Genomic DNA, 26623 nt, shown 5'->3' on the forward strand with positions numbered 1-26623 from the left:
AAAATATGGCTAGCTATAATGTAGATGCTAATGCAATGGATAATCTTAGCATTAACTAAATTGCATTGTGGAGGGTGGGGCCGGGTCGTGATTCTGCACATCCGGACCCTAATTAGGCTGATGGGAGACAGTAGTGCAACAGAGAGAAAGAGTTACAGGCAGCTGCCCGACACCTTTATGTGTCTTGTTGGTTCAGTTCTTGATTAAAATATAATTTACGTTGTCAAGCTGGTTCTCGCCTCCTTTCTATTGAACTGCGTTACACTTGTGGCGGAACCCGGGAAGGAGGAAGGATGCACCATAGTAGAGTTCTCGCCACTACCATCCACCCCAATGGAGCAGCCGCTGCCATCCGCCGGAGGACGGTGGAGCCAGGCCGCCTGAGAGCGGAGGAACGGCCGTCTACCAGCCGCTAAAAGCGGCGGGCCGACCGCAAGCGGGTAGGGGCTCCTGGCTGACCACCTGGAACCAGAGGCAGGAGAGACCCCTATCAGCCGCTAAAATGCAGCAGGGTCTGAGACCGCCGACCGTGAGCGGATAGGGGCTCCTGGCCAACAGCCTGGAGCGGGAGGACTGCTGCCAGGGGTGGGGGAGACCCCTTCCATCTACCAGAATGCGGCGGGGCATTTCATCCGCCAGGGGCTGGAGGACTGCCTCCGATCCTCCCGGGGAGGCGCGGCTGTTGCCTGCTAGAGGGTGGAGGAGTGGCCGAGGACCAGGCTATGGCGTATCGGAGAACGGCTGGGTAAATTAGTTTTTCTCCTCTCTTTCTCAAAATATTATCAAAAAGTTTTCCTTGACTAGAGAGAGTAAATTTTAAATGTGAATATTATCTACAAGTTAATTTTGGCTTCAAAACTTACAGTTATGACATAAAAGCCACAATACTCCAGAGTCTTTAAAAAGTCCACTACAAACTCAGTAATTCTATTAAAAAAATAAAAGCAATTGTATCCTGTCTAAACTTGTTGCTAAAGGATGCAGAATGAGGCCTTGGTCTGGATGGACTGACTGCACTAAGCTATGTGGTGGTGGAATTCAGGAAAGGATGATGACAGCCAACAAGAGATTCAAGATCACCCAACTGACTGGCTGCAAGGAACGCAAAGAGATTCGGGCCTGCAATGTTCATCCCTGCTAGAGCTGCTCTGACCTGGCGCATGGGGACTGATACAGATTGTGACAAACTTGCAGTAATTGAATGCACTATAGTTGGTGTTGGCAAGCTGCAACAGCCAGTCTGTTATTTTAATTTTCTAGAATTTGTAGTGACCCAGGCCCTGACTAGCCTGTAAACAAAACATGAAACCAAGAGGGAGTTGCAATGTACTGTACCAATTCTTCCAGGAGCTTTTCAAGAACAGTTCTTTGAACATTGATTTTCACAATGAGCATCAAGGCATATTAAAGATTAATGTGCTTGTAAATTAAAAGCAAATAAAAATTTGCCTTTTAAACTCTGTGATCCAAACACGCACATACACCCAACCTACAAAAATCGAGAGCTCGTGGCAAATTTTCACAAACTTGCCGCACATTCACCACTGAGTATTTTACATGCACATGAGCTTTGCAGGAAACTTGGCAACATAGGGCTGATACAGGTTCACCACAACATTGGCAGCAAATCACAAGCTCATTTGCATGTGAAAATAATGAGTGGCAAATTTGCAGCAAGTTTACGGATAGTTTGCCAGAACTCTAGATTTTTGTAAGGGCACTCAAACATACAAAGAAAGTAACATTCCTCCAACAGAAATTATATTTTTTGTAATGAGTTCTGAAATCACATTGGTCACTCATAAACAAATGTCAGATGTGAAAAACTACACAACGTGTTCTAACTAGGTGAGACGCTCTACAAGCCATCTCTTTCAAGTAAATGGAGTTTAACGAGATGCAAGAGTGACAGGACATTTTGTCGGCTGCTTGGTTTCTATTTCTGTGACGTGACACTGTAGCCCCTCCCACTCCAATAGACTCACTGGTCAAAAATACACATAGCTGTATATTAAACATCAAATATGTTCTAATTGACTGTACTTTTGTGGTGGTTTGTTTTCTGTGTGGACAGACAAATTACTTGCTAGGACTCATTTTAAGATTATCTGAAATCAAAGTGAGGAGAAGAGCTACATTTTGGTGCATAGAAACAATTAATTCAAGCAATGTACAATGTTTAATTGACCATAAATGTCAAGATGTTTTTTACATTTTATTTTAATTTGAATGTTAAATCTTGCACAAATTGTTTACTTGCACCTAAACACTTCTCTTCTGTTAGTTCCGATATCTTCAAGAACTGTTTTATTTAAATCCATAAACATATCTTAAATAGACTTCCGCCCTGGTTCCGGAATAATTTTTCCCATTCATGTTTTCTATAGGGTTTTCATAAAAGTCTTAAGCCATGAACCAAGCCAACCAGCTTCTAAGCCATGAACCAACCATTTACTTCCAGAACCAGACTGTTGTACTCTATATGTATAGGCTACTATACAATGGCCCCAAAAAGAAAGTAGACACTTTCGCCACACGTAAAATTAATGACTTTCTTTGCATTAGATTATAAAATATCAAACCAAGTGGTATCTGCAAACAAAATTATGCTTCACATTCTCTGAAACAAACCTCACTTCCCATTCAATAAGGTAGCTTCAACTCCTCATCAGAAGCTTTGACTTTGAAGCCCTTTACCATTTCGCCAATTTGTTAGCTGGTGACACGTCCTGCATTTGGGACCTAGAAAGATGCACAAACATTGTGGCACATAAATTGCTTGTAAATGCTAGCCATCCTCTTGACTCTTAATGCCTTTTGATAAGACAGACTGATGTCTTAAGTCCTGATCCATTCAGACAGCACAGTCATTTTGGTGTAATTGAATCGCCAAGGAGGTGTGCAGTCGAGCCCATTGCTGAAGCTGGCAAACTGAATTTTTCTTTGGAGAAGGGGACAATGAGACTCCACCCCAAGTCAGTTCAGAGAATTTGGGAGGTATTTGGGGTAGCCAAGGTGGACGTGTTTGCCCCACGGAGACCATACATTGTACTTCTGGTACTCCATGATAGTGCAAGCTCCTCTAGGCTTGGATGCCTTAGCTACATCAAGTAATGTGCAAGAAACATGATGCCAAGGAAGCAGTGTTACTAGTTGTGCTGAAATGGCCCAACAGCCACTAGGTTCCCAGATATAGTAGAGCAGCAAGATGTTTCCCCATTTGAAATTCCTTTTGAGAACATATCTGATCTTGCAGAATGAGGACACAAACTGGCATCCTAGGCCAGAGCTATGGAGACTGCTTGTCCAACCTCTAAATGGGGCTTGTTTAACACAATAGGGCTGTCGCAACATGTGTTAAACACCATACTGCAGGCCAGGGCCCTCTCAACGAGGCAGCTGTATGCTTTAAAGTGGTTGACTCTTTGCTGAGGGTTCACTTTCTGGAGTGAGGACCCAAAGCATTGCCTTGCGCAGACAATACTCTAATTTCTACAACAGCGTTTGGATTCACCATTGGTTTATTGTTCCCACTTTCCTTCCTAATTCTCAGTATGAGGGGGTGGCTAAATAAATGCTTTTGACTACACTGTAAATGCTAGTAAGCATTTCACATCAGGTTATTTCACATTATGGTATGTGGCTCCCATAGCATAAGCTTGTGATGCAGTCAAGTTACTGTTTTAAAAAGGAATGTATCAGTTACTCACATAACCTTAAATGTAGGGAACAAGATGCTGCTTTTCAATGTTTTGGGATTAGAAATCCGTTCATTTTCCCTTCATTTGGAAAATCCTGATGGTGTAGCGCTGGGCTTCGTCTTATATGCCCATGATGACATCAGCATAGACGAAGTGCCAAGTGTTACAAGCTAATCAAATTGCCTTGATGGTATAGGGTTTCAAAGTCAATGCCCTCATTCCCTCCTTTCAGAGAAGTAAGGTTTTTTGAGTATCCGAAAAGTTTTCTGAGCCATTTTTGCAGTTAATCAACTGGTGTCAATGTGATTTTAAAGGAGACCTATTATGCCCCTTTTTACAAGATGTAATAAAGTCTCAGCTGTCCCCAGAATGTGTCTGTGAAGTTTCAGCTCCAAATACCCCACGGATCATTTATTATACCATGCAATAAATGCCTCTTTTTGGGTGGAATCAAAAACATGTTGATTTTGTGTGTGTCTCTTTAAATGCAAATGAGCTGCTGCTCCCCGCCCCCTTTTCCGGAAGAGGGCTATGTCTTAACAGCTCGTGCTGCGGTTACTACAGCAACAACAAATCAGAAACAATATGACTGACAGCGTAAATACCGGAGTTCAGACAGGGCTGGACTGGGAAGAGAAATCGGCCTGAGATTTTACATAGCAACTGACACAAAAGTTGAGCGGGGGGGGGGTGTTCTCTGTCCTTTTCTACATATCGCGGCGCCATTTTGTGGTCCGTTCTGCATAAAGTGGTGGCTCATTTTAACTTATCGAGGCCCATTCGGCCTGTTTCTGATTGGCCCCAAAGTGTGCCAGCCCACTGGGAAAATGCCCGGTATGCCAGATTATCAGTCCAGCCCTGAGTTCAGCCATATATGTAGGAATATGGTCTCCGTGAATACAATCAGAGACAATGGTAACTTTAGCTGCATTAGCCGTGGAATCAGCTAACAAGCACATTTAAAAAGGTGATTTGCAAACATTCACAAAATATAAAATAATACTGAAACACAGTTGGTACTGATCCATGCTTGAGAATCCATTTTTTTGAAATTCCTGCTTTATATTGACACTCATTCACAAAGCAGTCCAGTGTAAAATGATTTGCACAAACATACACAAATTTTTGGATGTTTTGGGGCGTATTTCCTTCAAAAGCAAAACTTGTCCACTGCGTCTTCAGTGGCTGTGATGCAGGAGTACATGAAGTTCCCCTTCTGTCATTCACTCGAAGTTGTGTTGATTGCAATGACACAAGGGGCTTCTTTCGGGTGCCTCGGATACCAGTGAATATGAAGAAGGCCAATGCCAAATTGGCGAACAGAATTTGCATGTCCCGCCCCCAACAACAGAACACTTATGACACTTATGAAGTTGAGACATTATTATTCTCACTGTATCTGCTCCAGCATGGAAAAAAATGCTGGACTGAGTGTAGATCACTTAGGGGAGGAGGGTGGAGTCCGTCACCAGTCGTGGGCGTGGCCTGCTGTAAAGTGACGTTACTTTAGAGCAGAAACGAAAACCATTCATTTTGACACACTGTTTTTGATTTAATAGAAATATAAGAAAGAGGAGTGGGTGGACTTTTAACATTGTAGGATGGTTGTGTACATACTGCTGACTCACATTTATGTACAAACACCATTTAAAAGTGAATTTAGCATAATAGGTCCCTTTTAAGTGGATGAATGAAGTCAGCTCTCCCCAAATTCACATAGATATTCTAGCCAAGCTTCCACAGGAGGAGTTCATAACGTTAACTATGTGCATGTTCCACTAAAGTCTGACAACCACAACATGTCACGATACAATACTTTTTTTTGCTTGAAAAGAGTGCATGCATGAACTTTCTTGAAAATAATTGCCACTTGCTCATAGATATTGTTATCTAATGGAATGGCATTCAGATATTTTTAAATGATCCTTAAAGGAATACAGTAGTTCTACCAAAAATCTATATATTCTCATCATTTACTCACCCTCATGCCATCCCAGATGTGTATGACTGCCTTTCTTCTGCTGAACACAAACTAAGATTTAATAAACAGTACTGTATATATAATATATCCCCCCTTATATGCACAAAGAATGCAAATAACCAAGAATAATGTGAATTGAATGTAAATTTGGATATTTATTGTAAAAAAAAAAAAAAAAAAAAGACAATTTTTCTAAAAATCTTTGTTTGTGTTCAGCAGAAGAAAAATAAGTCATACATATCTGGATTGGCATGAGTGTGAGTAAATTATGAGATCATTTTCATTTTTGGGTGATCTATTCCTTTAAGTGTCCAAAAACATTTTGTGGTCACTGTAGCACTAACTACACTACCGGTCAATAGTTTTGAAACTCTTACTCGTTCTTTTACAAAATTGTATAATACATTTTTAGAATAATAGTGAAGTCATTAAAACTATGGAATAACATAAATGGAACTATGGGAATTTTGTTGTGACTAAACAAAATCCAAAATATATCAAAACTGCGTTATATCTTCAAAGTAGTCCCCCTTTGCCAAGAATTTACAGACATGTACTCTTGACATTTTCTCAACCAACTTCTTGGGGTATCACACTGGGATGATATTTAAACAGTATTGAAGGAGTTCCCATCTATGTTGGGCACTTATTGGCTGCTTAACTTTATTATTTGTTCCAAGTCATCAATTTCAAAAACTTTTTTTTTTATAAATACAATTTTAGTTTCATAATGAAATAAATTAATATGTTGGCACAATTCTATTTTTGACAACAAAGCAAATTTCAAACATATAAGTACACGCCTTCGGATCAAAAGATTTTTAAGATCATGAGAAACATTTCAGTCAAAACTTCTGACCGGTAGTATGTCTTTAAAGTTAAAAAATAAAAATTTAGAAAATACAAGCAGGGATAATAACTTTAAAAAAAAAAATACATATGATTAAATAAAGTTGTTGAAATCCGACTTTTGGTTTTCATGGTTGAAATCTCTTTGGGCACTAACATTTGTTTTTCTTTAAGAGAAAGGAACATAAAGCAAGATTTGTGCTCCCCATTCAAAGCCTGTGGTATGCACAATTTACATGCAGTTAAATAGACTTAGATTAGGCAACAAATCCAGGCCCCAGTCATTGATGATGTTAATCATTTGCTATAAAGATACTGTACAATGCTCACTCCTTTTGTAAATCGATCCTAAGGGATGGTAATACGTTTGATTTGAACATGTTCTTTGCCCAGTAGTGTTGCTATGTATGCAAACCAAATCTACTTTGAATTACTTTTGCAAGATTATTGTAAACTTGTTGATGACTTGTAATAATAATGGCCAAAAGCCAATTCAAGTAATTAATGGAACAGTTGTCTCCTGTGATGATTTTTTATGATTTTTCTGTGTTTTATTCCTGAACTAAAAGCACATATAACCAGTCATTCCAGGATTTTCTATGTGTCATATTTAAAACAAATGCTAGCTACCACCCACAAATCTATTATGACTTTGTACCCCAATGTAACACATGTAGTTGCTATTCAACTATATTTGTAATTCAGTTCATTTTCAATTGTTTTTGTTTTATCACCCTTGCGATTATGGATAAGAACTTATTCTTACCAAAGTCTTGTGTAGATGTTTTGTAGACTTGTTGCTCCTCTGACATATTTTTGGAATATTTCACCTTTAGAATAAAAGGAAATGTGACAAAGTGCCTAATTAATTTCCTGATTATTTGTGCAATATATATATATATATATGTATATATATATATAAAGTTGAAGTCATAAGTTTACATGCACATATTTGGTAGCATTGCCTTTAAATTGTTTAACTTGTGTCAAACATTTTGGGTAGCCTTCCACAAGCTTCTCACAATACATTGGAGAAATTTTGGCCCATTCCTCCAGACAGAACTGGTGTAACTGAGTCAGGTTTGTAGGCCTCCTTGCTCGCACACACTTTTCAGTTCTGCCAACAAATTTTCTGTCGGATTGAGGTCAGGGCTTGTGATGGCCATTTTGCCACAACTTTGTATGTATGTTTGGGGTCATTGTCCATTTGGGAGACCCATTTGCGTCCAAGCTTTAACTTCCTGGCTGATGTCTTGAGATGTCGCTTCAATATATACACATAATGTTCTTTCCTCATGATGCCATCTATTTTGTGAAGTGCACCAGTCCCTCCTGCAGCAAAGCACCCCCACAACATGATGCTGCTACCCCCATACTTCACGATGTTTTTCAGCTTGCAAGTCTCACCCTTTTTCCTCCAAACATAACGATGGTCATTATGGCCAAACAGTTACATTTTTGTTTCATTAGACCAGAGGAAATTTCTCCAAAAAGTAAGAGCTTTGTCCCCATGTGCACTTGCAAACTGTAGTCTGTCTTTTTTATGGTGGTTTTGGAGCAGTGGATTCTTCCTTGCTGAACAGATTATGTCGATATAGGACTTAGTTTTACTGTGGATATAGATACTTTTCTACCAGTTTCATTCAGCATCTTCACAAGTTCCTATACTGTTGTTCTGGGATTGATTTGCACTTTTCGAACCAAACTACGTTCATCTCTAGCATTCACCAAAGTGGTATACAACTGATCACAATGTGTAGTCAGGACATTAGTAATGTGAAAAATTACTATTATTATTTGAAAAGAAATGTTCAGCACTTCTTCAAACTACGTCAAAGAGTTCTCATCAAAAAATCCTCCACATGCAGCAATGACAGCTTTGCAGATCTTTGGCATTCTAGTTGTCAGTTTGTCCAGATACTCAGGTGACATTTCACCCCACACTTCCTGTAGCACTTGCCATAGATGAGGCTGTCTTGTCGGGCACTTCGTACGCACCATACAGTCTAACTGATCCCACAAATACTCAATGGTCTTAAGATCCATAACACTCTTTTCCAATTATCTGTTGTGCAATGTCTGTGTTTCTTTGCACCCTCTAACCATTTCGTTAAGGCATGCACCACTCTCTTTACTGTTGTACATGAAACTGGTGTTGAGCAGGTAGAATTCAATGAAGCTGTCAGCTGAGGACATGTGAGGTGTCTGTTTCTCAAACTAGAGTCTCTTATCCTCTTGTTTAGTTGTACATCTGGTCTTCCACATCTCTTTCTGTCCTTGTTGGAGCCAGTTGTCCTTTGACTTTGATGACTGTATTGTACACCTTTGTATGAAATTGTCCATTTTATTTTTCATCATGAAATTGTCGATTACTGAAGGATAAGGGGTTGGAGTGATGCTGCTGGAAATGGGGCCTGTCTAGATTTGATATAAAATGAATTTTTTCAAATAATGATGGTGCAGTTTATCAGTAATATCAATAATATATATATATATATATATATATATATATATATATATATATATAGACTGTAAGAATCAAACTTTAAATGTTACTGTCCCAAAACAAATACACTTTTTTCCATTCAACAGTCATTTAAAGGAATGTTCCAGGTTCAATAAAGTTAAGCTCAATCGACAGCATTTGTGGCATAATATTGATTATCACAAAGTTAATTTTCTCTTGCCCCCTTTTTTTTTTTCTTAAAAAAATAAAAATAAAATATGGTTACAGGGAGGCACTTACAATGGAAGTGAATGGGAGATAATTCTTTTAATGCAAAAATACTCATTTTTTAAAAAGTATAGCCACAAGACATAAACAATGTTTTACAGCTCAGTAATACATATATTTTAACAGAAGAATTAATGTAAGTGCTTTTTAAAATGTTCAATTTTAAAAAGCCTTTAAATCCTCTAAAAATGGGCCCCATTCACTCCAACTATAAGTGCCTCAGTGTAACCTTGATTTTTGCTTTTTTTAAGGAAAAGTCAAAATTATTTTTGTGGTAAAAAATATTATGACACAAAAGCTGTCGATTAAGCTCAGTTTATATTGATTGGGGAACATTCCTTTAAGAGTCTCTCAGCTCATGTTCTACAGCAAATCAACAACTGGATGGCAACTGTGTCACTTGTGTTTGAACACTAGAGGGAGCTATTACAACATGGGACGTTCACTGTTTAGACTACTAGAAGAACTGAAGTCAGCCAGGTGTTTGAGCTTGCTTTCTATGTAATTTACAAACCTTAGCTACAAGACCCATAGACTGTCTGTCAGTCAAATACAGTCAGATCCTGCAATGAATGGAGGTGCCTTTCCAACACAACCTTCCCTGTAAAATTAGTTCACATTCAAATGTGCTATATGTTATAATCACCTAGTGTCATTTCAGCGATTTTCTAACGCACACTTGTGTCACACTCAGACAGCCTCCATGAAGGTAATGTGTATGGCACAGAACAAGTGTGGAAATGCCTCAAACTTGCAAAATGTGTGAAAGAGAATTCTGGGCAGGTGAGATAAGTGACGTCACACATCTGAGTGAATTAGTCAAGAATAGAACGTGGTGTGAAGAAGAACTAAAGGTGAGAAGGTATGAAAGTCTCATGGTTTGTGCAAACAGAAATAGTAACATGAACATTTTTACAAAGAGAAAGACATGATCATAATATTTCATGTAAAATAGGTAGTGAGAATGTTTCAAATGCCCCTGTTGCAGTGGTTGGGGGTAGAACTTGGAAAAAAATAAATAATTAAAACAATATCACACAAGCAAGAGTGCAGTATGGCCTGACATCAGCACATGTGAATACATGTGGCTGAATCACATCCGTGCTTATTTAGGGCCATACAGCACGATTGCGAGTGTGATATTGCTTTTAAACAACCATTCAACGAGCAAGTACAAAAAAGAATAAAAAAGTTAGGGAAAACTTGGACTGTTACAAACAAAAATGCATTTGTGCAAGGAACTACTTACACCACGGATCAGGATCTGCTGTGCTAACTAAAAAGATGCACACAAGCCCCTATCAGAGACTTTTTAGGCCTGTTACTAATTTGTAAACATCACTTTAAGACTGGAACTGATGGCTCGGGCTATTTCTACAATGTTTGTTTGAAAGAGAGAGAGAGAGAAAGCTCAAACGGCTTTATATGCCATTAAAAGATCAATTAAAATTGATATTCCAATTCAAATTTGGCTCAAACTTTTCAAATCAATAATTGAACCAATTGCATGATATGGCAGTGAAGTGTGGGGTCCACCTATACAGTTTGACTTTGTAAATTGGGATAAACATCCCATTAAAACTACATTCAGAATTTTGTTAAATAATACTTAAAAGTTCAAAGAAAAACACCAAGCAATGGATGCAGGTCAGAATTAGGCCTATACCCTCTCCTTTTAAACATCCAAAAAAGAGCCAGCAAATTCTGGAAACACCTAAAGGCAAGTGACCCCAACACGTACCATTATAAAGCCCTAAAATACCAAGAGCTGAGCGAGCCGAGGCGTGCCCTCTGCCAGTTGGTGCTCAGAATGACTGACCCCACTCCTGCAGAGATCAGACAACCTCAGGACCAACTCACACTCACAATCATTCAGACCAACCAAATTCTAAACACAGAAAAAGACAAATACATCACCAATTGGACAAACACCATTAAAAATCAACACAAATTGGAATGTTATTCTGCACTAAATCGAGATTACACCGTGGCAAACTACCTGAGAACGGTGACTGATATCACTTTTAAGAAAAGCTTTGACGATGTACAGACTCAGCGAGCACAGTCTGGCCATAGAGATGGGGCGACGCAGACCGATGTTGGTATCCCTTGAGGAGAGACTCTGCTCCCACTGCAATCTGGGAATGATTGATACAGAGCTGCACTTCCTCACGGAATGCCCCAAATATGAAATCATCAGAAATAATTATCCCAAAATTAACAAAATATTTCCCCAATTTAATAATTGCACCCCAACTGAAAAACTCCCTTTTATTCTTGGCAAAAAAGGGTGAATGTGCAAATATAGCTGCAATATTTGTAGTATCCTGTCATCTCCTGAAGGACAACCAACTGTACTCCATGGCTGCTATGGTGTTAGCTTACTGAAGATAATGGAATTTTGTTCAAATACATCCTATTTTCTCTGTGTAAAAATAGCAGTCCCCCAAGTATTTTGCGGTAGCCCGTGCATACTCTCATCTGCCATGAGGACTGTTTACATTTCCCAATGTGGACACTATGGTATACAATGGTATCAGGTAAGCCTATGTGCAATTACTGTTTTGTCTTTCTGCTGTGATAAGCCTTAATATTGAAGTTGTTCATATAACTCTGTTTCCCAGCAGTAGTGTAGTTGTAATCTGAGCAATCATTTAGTGAGAGACAATGCCGATGATTTCATAGAAAAAGCTTGCATCATAACACATAAAAATTGCCTTTTGTCGCCACCTGCTGGCTAAAACCTCCAATAAATGAAAAGACACTCATCTATATGCTCGTATCTTCACTGCTCTTAGACTTTAGTTCAGAAAGCCATGAACACAAGCAGAGTGATACGAACAGAAAAGTGTGAGACATCAGTACTCATGGAATGTCTCTCGTCCAATCAGATTTGACCGGATCTAACTGTTGTATAAGAGTCACACAAACATTCTGCAAAATATCTCCTTTTTTGTTCCTGCAAACCTGGTTTGAATAAGCAACAATAGAAATAGAAAACCATCAAGTGTAGTTCTTAATTTCATTCTTTATTGCTAACCTGATCACCAAGAGCCTGCAATAGTTGGTGATGCTCCTTTTGGATGCGGTTGCCATGGGAACGTTATGGTCTTAGCCCTCATAAGCTGCAGTCTCTATGACAAATTCTGTTGCCTGACCTCAAGCAGAGCTTTACTCGAGCATACCACGAGACAACATAAACACAAAACATACACTGTGCGTTTTAATTCACATACAGACAGAGAATTCACAATAATACTGTAGTTCACAAGTTCCCCTGAGGTACAAATTAAAATGATGCTAGAGGATATGAGATATTGTTGTGTGTGTTGGGGGTATGGGCGAATTATTCAGTATTCACATTCAAATATTATAAATTGTTATTGCTATGGTAACGCTGTTATGCCTTACCAAGGGCTCAGTTAGGGATTGTCATAGTGATGTCTGTTGACATATACGTTCAACCTCCATAGAAATTGCTAAGTGAAGCCAACAGAAACTGCAGTTAAATGGGAATGGATGTTTGGGAGCTGCTTAATAAACCACAATTTTGTGCTTTCTAGTGCACCTCCTCACTCACACAGTTTGTTTGTCTCTGTTTGACAGCAGGTGTTGGCGCATAAGCACAGACTACATTATCTGCTGACATTTCTAAATTTAAATGGGCTAAACTGAGAATCCCTGGTGCTGCTGCTCTCTCATTCAATCACTGCAGTTATAGAGAGATACAGTACATCACGACTTCATTTCTTGGTGTCAGACCATGGGTTATGTGTTTTTATGCCAGCCAAATAAAAAAGGACCCTGAAAGTAAAGAACAAGTATGTTTAGTTTAGATCGTTAATTCTTTAATGTCTCGATGTGGCATAATATTATCCAAAAGTTTTGAAATGTAATATGTTATGTTATGTTATGTACAGTATACCCAGATAGCACATGTACTTCTCAAGAGATGTCTGTTTTAGATATTTTCATCTGGACAGCATCACAATCTAATTAACATCTGCTAAACATCTTAAAAAGATCTGATTTACAAACATTCTTAATTGTTAACACCTCAAAGACATCTGCTGAAGGTCTTATTGACATCTTAGAGTAAATGTCTTCTTGGTGTATTTGCTGATGATCAAACAATGTAAAAAAAAAAAAAAAATTTCCAGATGTAAATACATACATCAAATAGATGCCTGAGTGATGTACGTATGCTATCAGGGGAGAGTTTTTTCTGGAATGCATCACAATATAATAAACATCTGCTAAACATCTTAAAAAAGATGTGATTTACAAACATTCTAAATCATAAACATCTGAAAGACATCTGCTGAAGGTCTTACTGACATCCCCAAAGTAGCGTCTTAAAGACGTAATGCATATGAGCAAACAACATAAAAAATATGTCTTCCAGATGTAAACACACATCAAATACTAGACGTCTGGGTGACGTATGCCATCAGGGTAGAAACAGCTTCCCACCTCTGATTTGCATCAGCATGGTGTTTATTTTCCAAAAATGACCATGCAACATTTCATTTCCCCACTTATTACAGTAATACATGCCAAATAAATAAATGGACATGAAATATTGATTTGAGTTTAAATAATTTTATTTGCTTACTTGTAGAGATTGCAGAGTGATACGAAAATTAGGAAAGATGACTCACAATCAGGGCCGGTCAACCCATTAGGTGATATAGGCGACCGCCTAGGGGCGCCAACTATTGCAGGGCACCAATCTACAGAGCCATTTTCAACTTGTGTTGAACCTGTGTCAAATAAAATGCACCCTGTTTGCTCCGATAACACGTTGCACCCTCTGCAGAACATTAGATTTACGAGTGCAGAGTGTGCTAGTAAAATGGCCTGAATCATTTGAAGCATTACTCTGCATTCCACTGTGCTGCTCATCTAAGAGCCGGTAACCAGGGATACAGAAAACCCACTTTTCCATTGACTTCAGAATCTAATGATGATCTAACTGACAACATTAATACATAACCATACCACTAAGCATACACTGCACATTTGCTTATGGCGAGGATGGAGCTGTGTGCATGTCCAATGAAGAAACAGATAAAATGTACAGAATTTCAATGTTTTGAATCACAATTCACTAAATATAAAAAATACAGAATACAGCACACTTACTTACCAAGAAACCTCTGAAAAAATATGAATAAGCTCCAGCTACTTCCTCTGCATCAGACTCGCATTTCATAGAGAATTGTTCACTAATGTAAACATTCAGGTGTGAAATGCCTTGAACACAGCCAAAAATTTGCTGTTATTCCTAAATAGAAAATTCAAGTCAGCAGTCTGTAACCAAGATAGTTTGGGGTAGGGAACAGGGTTTTGGGAGGGAAATAGCAAAACATACAGTGCACATGTTCACCATCTCATTTGTTGTTTGGACACCAGATGTGTTTACATGTCGGGATCTTGAAGCGGTGGGGTTAAAATTGACAAAAATCTTTTGACTTTTGGCTTAAAGGGTTGGTTTACCCAAAAATGAATATGTTCTCATCATTTACTCACCCTCATGGTATCCCAGATGTTCATCAGCTGAACTCAAATTCTTTGTTGAATATTTCAGCTCTGTAGGTCCATACAATGCAAGTGAAAGGGTGCCAAAATTCTGAAGCTACAAAATCCATATAAGGGCAACATAAAAGTACTCCAGATGACTCTGGTGGTTAAATCCATACCTTCAGAAGTGATATGATAGGTGTGGGTGAGAAACAATACATATTTTAGTCCTTTTTCCTTCATTTCATTTTCTTATTGCATATCACAACCTACTGGACAGGGAGGATAATTTATGATAAAATAATTATTTAAATACTGATCGGTTTCTCACCCACACCTATCATATCGCTTCTGAAGAAGCTTATTTCTACTAATGTTTATGCCCATTTATGATGCCTACATATGAATTCATTGCATGTACTTGCATATAACTTCATACTAGTGTTAATAATAATGTTAGGCCACTTTCTGCTTAACCACCCATTGATGCATTTAAATTCAAGAGGCAGGAGCCTATGAGTTTGCAGTGTAACATAATAATCTTTAAATATTTGGGGATTTTTCATGGTCAAGCTGATTTTAAAAATCCGTGCCAGGTTGTCTATATGGAAATGGTTGCTACCCCAGTTGTCATATAGGGGATTGCCAACAATTTAATTGCTTAAAAACTCTGGCATCGATGAATGGTTCTTGATACACCAATACATTTGATTAGAGAAATTCAAAGGACACTAGTGGACTCATTGATATTGGCAGCATTTCATTTACTGGCTGCTCAGCGCCTCCTTTATCATCGACATCGTTTATGGATGGATGTTGCATGTGTTCTTCTGCTCAAGGTGGGAAGAATGGGCCTGGATAGACAATTGTTTGCAATGAAAATGAAAGGAACGTCACTGGGAGGTCTTACACCATTGTACTTATACTTTTACTTTTTTTCTAATTTTAGAAATATAGCAAACTTTTTCTCTCTTTAGAGATTGAGACAATCCTGATATGTGGACATTTAATAATAATAATAATAATAATAATAATAATAATAATAATAATAATAACTTTATTTTGTATAGCGCTTTTAAAAGTTAATTCTCAGAGCGCTTTACATAAAGAGACATGATCACCCAATACAAAATATTTCACACAAGATTACAAAACTAAAAACAACAAAAAATAAAAAATAAATAAATATCAAGACAGAGTAAAACCATAAGATACATCTCATTAACAACCACTAATAGCACCTTTACCCAAATGCTTCCGTAAAATAATACGTTTTAAGGGATGTTTTAAACCTTTTCAAAGATGGTGCAAATCTTATTTCGGAAGGCAAGGAGTTCCATATCTTTGGGGCGACTGAAGAGAATGCCCTATCACCCATTGTTTTTAGATTCGTTACCGGAACAGCTAAAAGACCGGCATCAGCAGAGCGAAGATTACGTGTTGGGATGTAGGGCATTAAAAGCTCGGCGAGATATTGAGGAGCGAGTCCATTCAATGCCTTGTACGTCAACATCAGAATCTAAAAAATCAACACGAAATTTAACAGGTAACCAATGCAGGATCTCTAAAATAGGTTTTATATGATCTCTTTGTCTTGTCAGAATACGTGCGGCAGAGTGTTGTACCCACTGAAGTTTATTCAGAATAGATTTTGATGCTCCTGCTAACAAGGCATTGCAATAATCAATTCTAGAAAAACCAGAGTATTAATTAATTTTTCAGCTACAGGAAAGGACAGCATGGGCCGTAATCTGGATATATTTCTAAGATGAAAAAAAGAAACTCTAACAGTATTACGTACGTGAAGATCGAATGTTAAATTAGAATCAAAAATTACTCCCAAGTTTTTTAGTTTTGATTGGAACTGGATTACAGAGCCATCCACTTCTAACGCTACAGGTTGCACTCTGCGTAACTGGTGGGGCAAACCAATAAGCATCACCTCAGTCTTGTCACTATTTAAGCATAAAAAATTAGCAGACATCCAATTTTTAATAACTGTGATACAGTTAGAAAGATGTAATACGGCCACATTTACCTCAGATTTTGAGTGAACATATATCTGGGTGTCGTCCGCATAAAAATGAAAATCAAGACCTAGAGACCTCAAGAGTTGGCCAAGAGAAAAAATATAAAGAGTGAAAAGTAAGGGACCCAAAATTGAACCCTGAGGAACACCAAATTTTACCATACCAGCCTCAGATCTGCAGCCACCCAGCACAACAGCAATTTGAAGAACTCTTATTTTTAAATGATCTTTTTTCCACTGAGACTTTATGCTCTATATGCTCTGGTTTCTGATGGAGTATCTAGAATACTTGATCTTAGAAGAGGATATAGATGGCTAGAAGCAAAAGAATTGGCAGAGAGACTGGGCTTCAGGTCTGTGTGTATCGCTCAATAATTGTTAGAAGGCTTAGAGGCTACACCCTCAGTATCAGTGAGAGACTTCCTATATGCTACTGCTGTCAAACCCTGCACAGAGTTATATTCTTTCCCTGAACTTAAAATTTGTTTGAAGAAAGACGCTTGGGAGGAGGTTTCTGGGAATTTGCTGTCAATGAATATTCCAGAGTTGGGTTTTTCAGTGCTTTAACCAAATGAAAAGGAAGTAAATGGACTTTAGTGTTGGGGTCAGGCTCTTCCCTGAAAGGAAGCTGCCAGTCCCTGTACAAAAGACCCATTGAGAGACGAGTAGGACATCTCCAGTGGAGAATTGTACATGGGATATTAGCTACAGTTGAAGTCAGAAGTTTCCATGCACCTTAGCCAAATACATTAATTCCCTGTCTTAGGTCAGTTTGGATCACTGCTTTATTTTAAGAATATGAAATGTCAGAATAATAGTAGAGAGGATTATTTATTTCAGCTTTTATTTCTTTCATCACATTCCCAGTGGGTCAGAAGTTTACATACACTTTGTTATTATTTGGTAGTATTGCCTTTAAATTGTTTAACTTGTGTCAAACATTTTGGGTAGCCTTCCACAAGCTTCTCACAATAAGTTGCTGGAATTTTGTCCCATTCCTCCAGACAGAACTTGTGTAACTGAATCAGGTTTGTAAGCATCCTTACTTGCACATGCTTTTTCAGTTCTTCCCATACATTTTCTATTGGAATGAGGTCAGGGCTTTGTGATGGCAAGTCCAATACCTTGGATTTGTTGTCCTTAAGCCATTTTTCCACAACTTTGGAGGTATGCTTGGGATCATTGTCCATTTGGAAGGCCCATTTGCTAGGAGCTTTAACTTCCTGGCTGATGTCTTGAGATATTGCTTCAATATATCAACATAATTTTCCTTCCTCATGATGCCATCTATTTTGTGATAGTGCACCAGTCCCTCCTGCAGCAAAGCAGCTTCACAACACGATTCTGCCACCCCCATACTTCATGGTTGGGATGGTGTTCTTCGGCTTGCAAGCCTCACCCTTTTTCCTCCAAACATAACAATGGTCATTATGGCCAAACATTTAAAATTTTGTTTCATTAGACCAGAGGACATTTCTCCAAAAAGAAGGATATTTGTCCCCATCTGCACATGCAAACTGTAGTCTAGCTTTTTTATGGTGGTTTTGGAGCAGAGTCGATTATGTCGATATAAGACTCGTTTTACTGTGGATATAGATACTTGTCTACCAGTTTCCTCCAGTATCTTCACAAGGTCCTTTACTGTTGTTCTGGGATTGATTTGCACTTTTCGCACAAAACTACATTTATCTCTAGGAGACAGAATGCATATCCTTCCTGAGCAATATGATGTCTACGTGATCCCATGTTGTTTATATTTACGAACTATTGTTTGTACAGATGAACTTGGAATTCAGGCATTTGGAAATTGCTCCCAAGGATGAACCAGGCTTGTGGAGATCCACAATTATTTTACTGTGGTCTTGGCTGATTTCTTTTGATTTTCCCATGATGTAAAACAAAGAGGCACTGAGTTTGAAGGTTGGCCTTAAAGTACTGTACAGCCACAGGTACACATCCAGTTCAGAACACCTCCTATCAGAAGCTAATTGGCTAATTGCCTAAAGGCTTGACATAATTTTTGTGGAATTTTCCAAGCTGCTAAAAGTCTCGTTAATTAATTTAAGGCGGGTGCACACTGTACGAATTTGGCCATGATGCTGCAATCTGAAACAAATATTGGGAATCCTAAAGGATTTCTCTTGTCACAGGGCAAAATCGGCAATCTTACAACGATCAGTGTGACACTTTCACAGACGGCCGATTAATAGCCTTTGCAATAATCTTCAGTCTCTGATGAAGATTGGGCAGTGCCTGAAATTTAGCATCGTAGCCATATATGTGTGGCTGCTATTACGATGGCCAGATTAGATATTCCGCTCCTCTCTCGCACCAAAATTCACTTGGAAAGAAACCTGCTCCGTATTTGCACCACTATTGCAACATTTGTGCCCAGTTATAACTCTACTCAAGTGCTTTCAATATTTTTTCTTCTTTTCATTTTATATAAAAAATTTTAATAAATAATTAAGCAGAAAATACTTGGAGAGAAGTGTAACACATCAGCAATATGAAAGAATAATTCTCTGAATTAAATAAATACAGAGTTTAGGCAGCATAATTAAAATAAAGATTTTCCCTTTACATTTATCATGCATTTTCTTTACAATGTTATTTTATTTTAATTACTTTAAATAAATTTACTTTAAATGTATTTTTATCTTCTTTAGTTAAGATTCACACCACTCCAATTATATTTATATATAAATAAAATAAAACAGAAAGATTGAACAATTTATACTGGTAAGTATTTATGGGACATTTTAATCCAAATCAGCAAATAAAGTTGGATACAATTATAGAAATCTCATCATATTTGTGCATCATCCATTGGGTATTTTCAAGCTTAATATATTATCAGCCTTTATGAATTTTCGAAAATGTTCTTGGCCTATAGGATACTATTCTAAAAGAAGAGAAAGTCGTACTAAAACCCACCTTTTTTGTTTTCTCCAATGTGAATGGAGAAGTTTTTAATTCTTTGGGCCACAAGTCTTTTTATTTCCACAATGAATATTTGCTTGTGGTATCTCATTATTACTGTAGGCTACCTCCCGAACTCACGTTCATTCTCAACATCTGAAATGTTCTGTATTGTGATCAAGCTGTCTTATTATAGGCCTATTTGACAAAACCCATCTTTCTTGTAAATGTTAGCCTGTGCTCATAATGGAGTGATATTAGAGCAACGGAAATGCTGATGTCCTGACTTTCAGAGAGAGAAAAAAATGCTCCTCTGTGTTGGGCAAAATTCGCAGTTTCAATTCTATTCTGCAACACTCCCATAACATGAGTCACATTCACTGATCGGGATGATTGGGACCACAGTCGGCTATGATGTATATCGTGCAGACTGACATAATGTTGCACAGTGTGCCATGGCGATGTCAATGCGTCTATATCGCACAGTCTGACAGGCAACAATTGTAAAGGACTATTATAAATGATCACCCTATCCTTATAGACTATCACCCGCCTTCAGTGAATATAAACTTCTGACCAACGGGATTGTGATATAGACAAATAAAAGTGAAACAATCTGTATGTAAACAATTGTTGGAAAAATTACTCATGTCATGCACAAAGTAGATGTCCTAAACAACTTGACAAAACTATAGTTTGCTAATATGAAGTCTGTGGAGTGGTTAAAAAATGAGTTTTAGTGACTTCAACCTAAGTGTATTGTATGTAAACTTCTGACTTCAACTGTACAAACAGACACATAACACGGCTAGACCATTTGGTAGGGGTAGGGGTACTATAATAAAACAGAGTGGAATGCAGGGGAGAGGGAATAGACCCTGTCTTAATGGTTAAATGGTTAAATACTGACTTTGGAATATGTTTTACAAACAAGGAGGTATACCGATTATAAAACATAGTGAGAAAACTAATTTCTGACAATACTAATGAAGGTATTGTGTGTGTGGAGTGCTTCTGTGTTTTTTAGTCTCTTTCTCTTCTCCAAACATGGGTGACGTGAATATTGCGACCTTGAATGTAAATGGAGTAAGAGAAATTAGAAAAAGAGCAGAAATGTTTGAGGTGATTAAACCAAAAAAAAAATGGATGTTGTTATGTTGCAAGAAATGCATAGTGAATTAAGGAATGCAGCTGATTGGGCAGTGGAGTGGGATGGGGTCTCTGATTTGAGTCACAACACCTCACTTAGTGGAGGAGTGGTCATTCTTTTTAATAAGAGTTTCAGTCCACACTCCTATCAGGTGGAAGAAGATGTTAAAGGTAGACTTTTAAAAGTAAGAGCTACTTTTGGAAATTTTATTTGTGTTTTGATTTGTGTGTATGTCCCAACATCAACAATAGAAAGAATGTTGTTTTTAAATACATTGATTTCTGTTTTAGAATATTTATTCTTGGGTGGCAATTTTAATTGTACAGTGTCAAACTTGGACAGAAATCATGTTGAACCCCACTTGCCCTCTTGTAATCGTTTGGTCCAGCTTGTCAAGACGCATGAGTTATGTGATATTGGGAGACAGTTTCATGAGACACAAAAACAATATATCTGGACTCATGTTTGTGACAGCGTGATTTCCCTGGCAAGACTGGACCTGTTCTATGTCTTTAAGCATCACTGTAATATTGTAAAAAGATGTCTAATTACCCCTCTGAGATTTCTGATGTTTTTAAGCTCTGTTAATCCAAGAAGTGCATACTGGCACTTAAATACTTCTTTGTAAAGTGACAGGTATTTTAAAAATACTTTTAAATTGTTCTGGGATGAATTCTGAACTACAAACGGATCTTTTAAATCCTTACGACAGTGGTGGGATTTTGGGAAAGCCCAAATAAAGCAATTTTTCTTACAGTATACTCAAAACGTCACTAAAGAGACAACTCAAAAGTATGAACACCTTGGAGACTGACATTTTAAAACTTCAAGAATTGGCTGAGTCAACTGGTGCCCAGGGCTACTTAGATTCTCTGTTAAACAAAAAGACACAGTTGGCTGACTTACTGGGTATTAAAGCACAGGGGGCTATGGTCAGGTCGAGTTTGGATCAGATGGATGCTTCATCCAGGTTCTTTTTCAACTTGGAGGAAAAGAATGGTCAGAGCAGAGCCATCCATGCTCTGCATTCTGAATCTGGAGGATTATTAACATACCCTGCAGACATTCGTAAGAGAGCAGTTGTTTTCTATGAGAGCTTGTACAAAAATGAACTTGGGGCAGGATACAGGGGTGATAGTGAATTTTTCAATGACTTACCCCAGGTATCGGAGGAAGCCAATGCTAAGATCTCTGGTACTTTGAGCATGGGGGAACTGTATAAGGCCTTCCAAAGAATGGAGTCTGGAAAGGTGCCGGGCATTGACTGTCTACCAGTTGACTTTTATAAGTCTTTCTGGTTAGAATTGAGTGAAGACCTGCTTGAGGTGTTGAATGAAAGCTTGGCTGAAGGCCAGCTGCCCTTGAGCTGCCGCAGAGCAGTGTTAACCCTCCTGCCCAAGAAAGGTGCTTTACAGACATCAAGTGTTGGTGGCCTGTTTCACTACTTTGTAGTGACTATAAACTGCTCTCTAAAACCCTGGCTAACAGGCTAGCAGGAGTCATGGATTGTGTCATCCATCCTGACCAGACCTACTGTGTTCCTGGTAGGTGAATATTTGACAATATTGAATTGGTTCATGATGTTTTAGAAGTCTCCAAGATGCTAAATTTAGATTGTGGTTTGATCTCATTAGATCAGGAGAAAGCTTTTGACCATGTTGAGCATTGTTATTTGTGGAGAGTTTTAGAGGCCCTTGTTTTTTGTAAACATTTTATTAATCATATTAAATTTTTTAAAGGTGAACAGTGGTTTATGTGCTCCTTTTAAAGCTCACAGAGTTGTTAGGCAGGGGTGCTATTTGTCTGGTATGCTCTACTCTTTAGCAATTGAACCACTCTTACAACAAATAAGAGTTTCCAAACTGTAAAAATAATCTTATATTGTCAGTTTATGCAGATTATGTTATAGTCATGATTAGTAGTCAAAGTGACATACAAGTTTGTCAAGATTACTTAAAACTTTTAAAGGTTTATCTTCTGTAAGTGTAAACTGGAATAATAGTGAAACTTTACTATTAGGTAAATGGACAGGTGGGAAACTAAACTTCCCAAAGGTTTAGTTTGGGGAAAATCAGGTTTTAAATACTTAGGAGTGTATCTGGGTGATGACAGTACAAAAAAATTGGGAAGGAGTCATCGAAAAACGTAAAGGTCATCTGAATAGATGGAAATGTTTAACTCTGAAGATGTCATACAGAGGGCGCATTTTAATTATAAATAACTTAATTGCTGTGAGTGTTGACCCTCCCTCACATCTGTTAGCTAAAATCCAGGCTATTTTAGTGGATTTTTTCTGGGATAAATTACATTGGGTCCCACAAAGAGGAAGGCGGGCATGGCTTAATACATCTACAGAGTAGAATAGCAACCTTTCGGTTGTAATTCGTACAAAGACTACTAGTTGGTTCAGTTGATTTTAAATGGTGTGCAGTCGCGTATGTGATTTTACATAATCTTGAGAGTCTGGGATTGGACAAAACCCTATTTCTAATGGACCCTACAAAATTGAGCACGTCTGGGCTACCATTGTTTTTAAAGAACATTTTTAATCATTGGAGTGTTTTTGTTTTTGAAAAAGTGGAGAGTTCCCAGTCTCTTCATTGGCTATTGGAAGAGCCTTTAGTTTGTGGAGTGGTCTGCCATTGGTCTGTTCCCAGGACTCAACAAGACACTCATTGACAGTAAAATGAGAAATATCAGGAGTTGATTTCAAGAATAAGGAGGTAGCGGCTCAATGTTTGGGAATCAAATCAACCCGTCTAGTTGTGCAGCTACTAATGAAATGGCAGACAGCTCTTAAAACATCAGAAAGAACTTTGCCGATGGGATATTGTGATAATCTCTGTACACCAAATCCTGAAGAATCTTTTTTCTTGTTTGCTGCTTTCACTGAATCTAGAAGAGTTTTCCGGAAGTTTTCTAAAAATGGTTCAATCCTTGTGCATAGACTTTTTTTTCAAGTACTGGGAAAGTATTGTGTAATAAATTTTAACAAAAAATGTTTAAATAAGAAAATTGATACTCCATGGTGTGATTTTTTTAAAATTGGATGAGGACAGAAAACCTGAGTGGAGAGCACTTTATAAACCACCATTGATTAAAAAAACAGGTGATCTACAGTGGAGAATCCTTCATGGTGCTCTCTCCGTCAATACTTTTATCTCAATTTTAAATCCTGAGTTTGGTGCTGTATGTCCTTTTTGCACTGAGAGAGAAACCATCTTTCATGCATTTGTGAATTGTGCCAGATTAGTGCCTTTCATTTTGAGTTGTAATGCCATTTTTTTCTATGGTTTTATTCATTTTGGGTTTTAAATATGTGTTGAAAAGAAGATTTGTATGCCAGTTGCTTTTTAGGCCAAGCAAAATTGGCTATTTATTTAAGTAGGAAAAAGAAAGTTGAAAAGAATCTGGAGCATGTTTCAAACATGTTGCAAGCAAGAATATTGATTGATTTTAGTTACTACAATCACAAGGATGATCTTGTCACTTTTGAAGGTATTTGGTGTTACAATGAGGCTTTGTGTTCTGTATTTGAAGGTGATTTGGTTTTCTCACACTTGTGAGTTGGGTTTGTGCTTAATATATTTGTATATTGTAACTTAAATGTACTGTGAATTGTTTTTGTAATAAAAGTTTGTTAAAATTACAAAAATAATTCTCTCTCTCTCTCTCTCTCTCTCTCTCTCTCTCTCTCTCTCTCTCCATTCTCCCTTAATTTCAGCTCACACCAGAGAACCTCACACAAAAAAGATTACAGCTCAGGCAACATTTCATTCTACATACAACGTTTTCATTCTAGCATTTGTCATTCACTACATTATTTCACTCTATTTCAATTTATTTGCATAAATCATCCACATCTAATTCCCAAACTCAAACAGCACCACACATTACACATTATGCCCACATATTAATGAGATAGATTTCATAGAACAGGACAAGTATTAGTTTGAATATTCACTCTGTGTTCATTCTTATCTACACTAGAACCTTTAATATATATAGGTGAATGTCATAAAGACCAGAGCATGGCGTATTCCAGATGTCAGTGGTAAGATGATTTCACAAGCCTAACAATGTTGTGTATATATATATATATATATATATATATATATATATATATATATATATATATATATATATACACACACACTCACCTAAATGATTATTAGGAACACCATACTAATACTGTGTTTGACCCCCTTTCGCCTTCAGAACTGCCTTAATTCTACGTGGCATTGATTCAACAAGGTGCTGAAAGCATTCTTTAGAAATGTTGGCCCATACTGATAGGATAGCATCTTGCAGTTGATGGAGATTTGTGGGATGCACATCCAGGACACGAAGCTCCCGTTCCACCACATCCCAAAGATGCTCTATTGGGTTGAGATCTGGTGACTGTGGGGGCCATTTTAGTACAGTGAACTCATTGTCATGTTCAAGAAACCAGTTTGAAATGATTCGAGCTTTGTGACATGGTGCATTATCCTGCTGGAAGTAGCCATCAGAGGATGGGTACATGGTGGCCATAAAGGGATGGACATGGTCAGAAACAATGCTCAGGTAGGCCATGATATTTAAACGATGCCCAATTGGCACTAAGGGGCCTAAAGTGTGCCAAGAAAACATCCCCCACACCATTACACCACCACCAGCCTGCACAGTGGTATGATGGCATGATGGATCCATGTTCTCATTCTGTTTACGCCAAATTCTGACTCTACCATCTGAATGTCTCAACAGAAATCGAGACTCATCAGACCAGGCAACATTTTTCCAGTCTTCAACTGTCCAATTTTGGTGAGCTCTTGCAAATTGTAGCCTCTTTTTCCTATTTTTAGTGGAGATGAGTGGTACCCGGTGGGGTCTTCTGCTGTTGTAGCCCATCTGCCTCAAGGTTGTGCATGTTGTGGCTTCACAAATGCTTTGCTGCATACCTCGGTTGTAGCGAGTGGTTATTTCAGGTAAAGTTGCTCTTCTATCAGCTTGAATCAGTCGGCCCATTCTCCTCTGACCTCTAGCATCAACAAGGCATTTTCAGCCCACAGGACTGCCGCATACTGGATGTTTTTCCTTTTCACACCATTCTTTGTAAACCCTAGAAATGGTTGTGCGTGAAAATCCCAGTAACTGAGCAGATTGTGAAATACTCAGACCGGCCCGTCTGGCACCAACAACCATGCCACGCTCAAAATTGCTTAAATCACCTTTCTTTCCCATTCTGACATTCAGTTTGGAGTTCAGGAGATTGTCTTGACCAGGACCACACCCATAAATGCATTCAAGCTACTGCCATGTGATTGGTTGATTAGATAATTGCATTAATGAGATTGAACAGGTGTTCCTAATAATCCTTTAGGTGAGTGTATATATATATAAACACAGAATAAAAGTAATCTATAAGACTCCAGTGGTTAAATCCATGTCTTCAGAAGTAATATGATAGATGTGGGTTAGACAAAGTATGCATATTACTAAAAACAAAAGAAGAATGTGGAAGGTGAGAGTGGAGAGTGATAGTAAAAAATGAAGCACTTAAATATGGAACTATTTCTCACCCACACCTATCATATCACTGCAGAAGATATGGATTTAACCACCGGAGTCTTATGGATGTTGTGTTTATGTGTATTTTTTTAGCTTAATTAACTTACTAACTCATTTGCAATATCACAGTTGGAGAGTGTCTATTCTTCCTACCTTGACAACATTTTAAGGAAGCTTGCTAGGG

At 38.0% G+C, this 26623-nt stretch overlaps 1 protein-coding gene across 1 annotated transcript in view; it reads left to right on the forward strand.

Annotated features, from left to right (window-relative positions):
• LOC127623405 (spondin-1-like) overlaps positions 1-7385 on the forward strand; it is a 254471-nt gene extending 247086 nt beyond the window's left edge. Inside the window, exon 16 of the mRNA XM_052097865.1 lies at positions 978-7385. Coding sequence (XP_051953825.1) covers positions 978-1141 — 164 coding nt within the window. The 3' untranslated portion in view covers positions 1142-7385. The remainder of the gene's footprint in view (positions 1-977) is intronic.
• Positions 7386-26623: the final 19238 nt, after the last annotated feature.

Source organism: Xyrauchen texanus, chromosome 29, assembly GCF_025860055.1.
Source record: "Xyrauchen texanus isolate HMW12.3.18 chromosome 29, RBS_HiC_50CHRs, whole genome shotgun sequence".
In the NCBI taxonomy this organism is placed as follows: Eukaryota; Metazoa; Chordata; class Actinopteri; order Cypriniformes; family Catostomidae; genus Xyrauchen; species Xyrauchen texanus.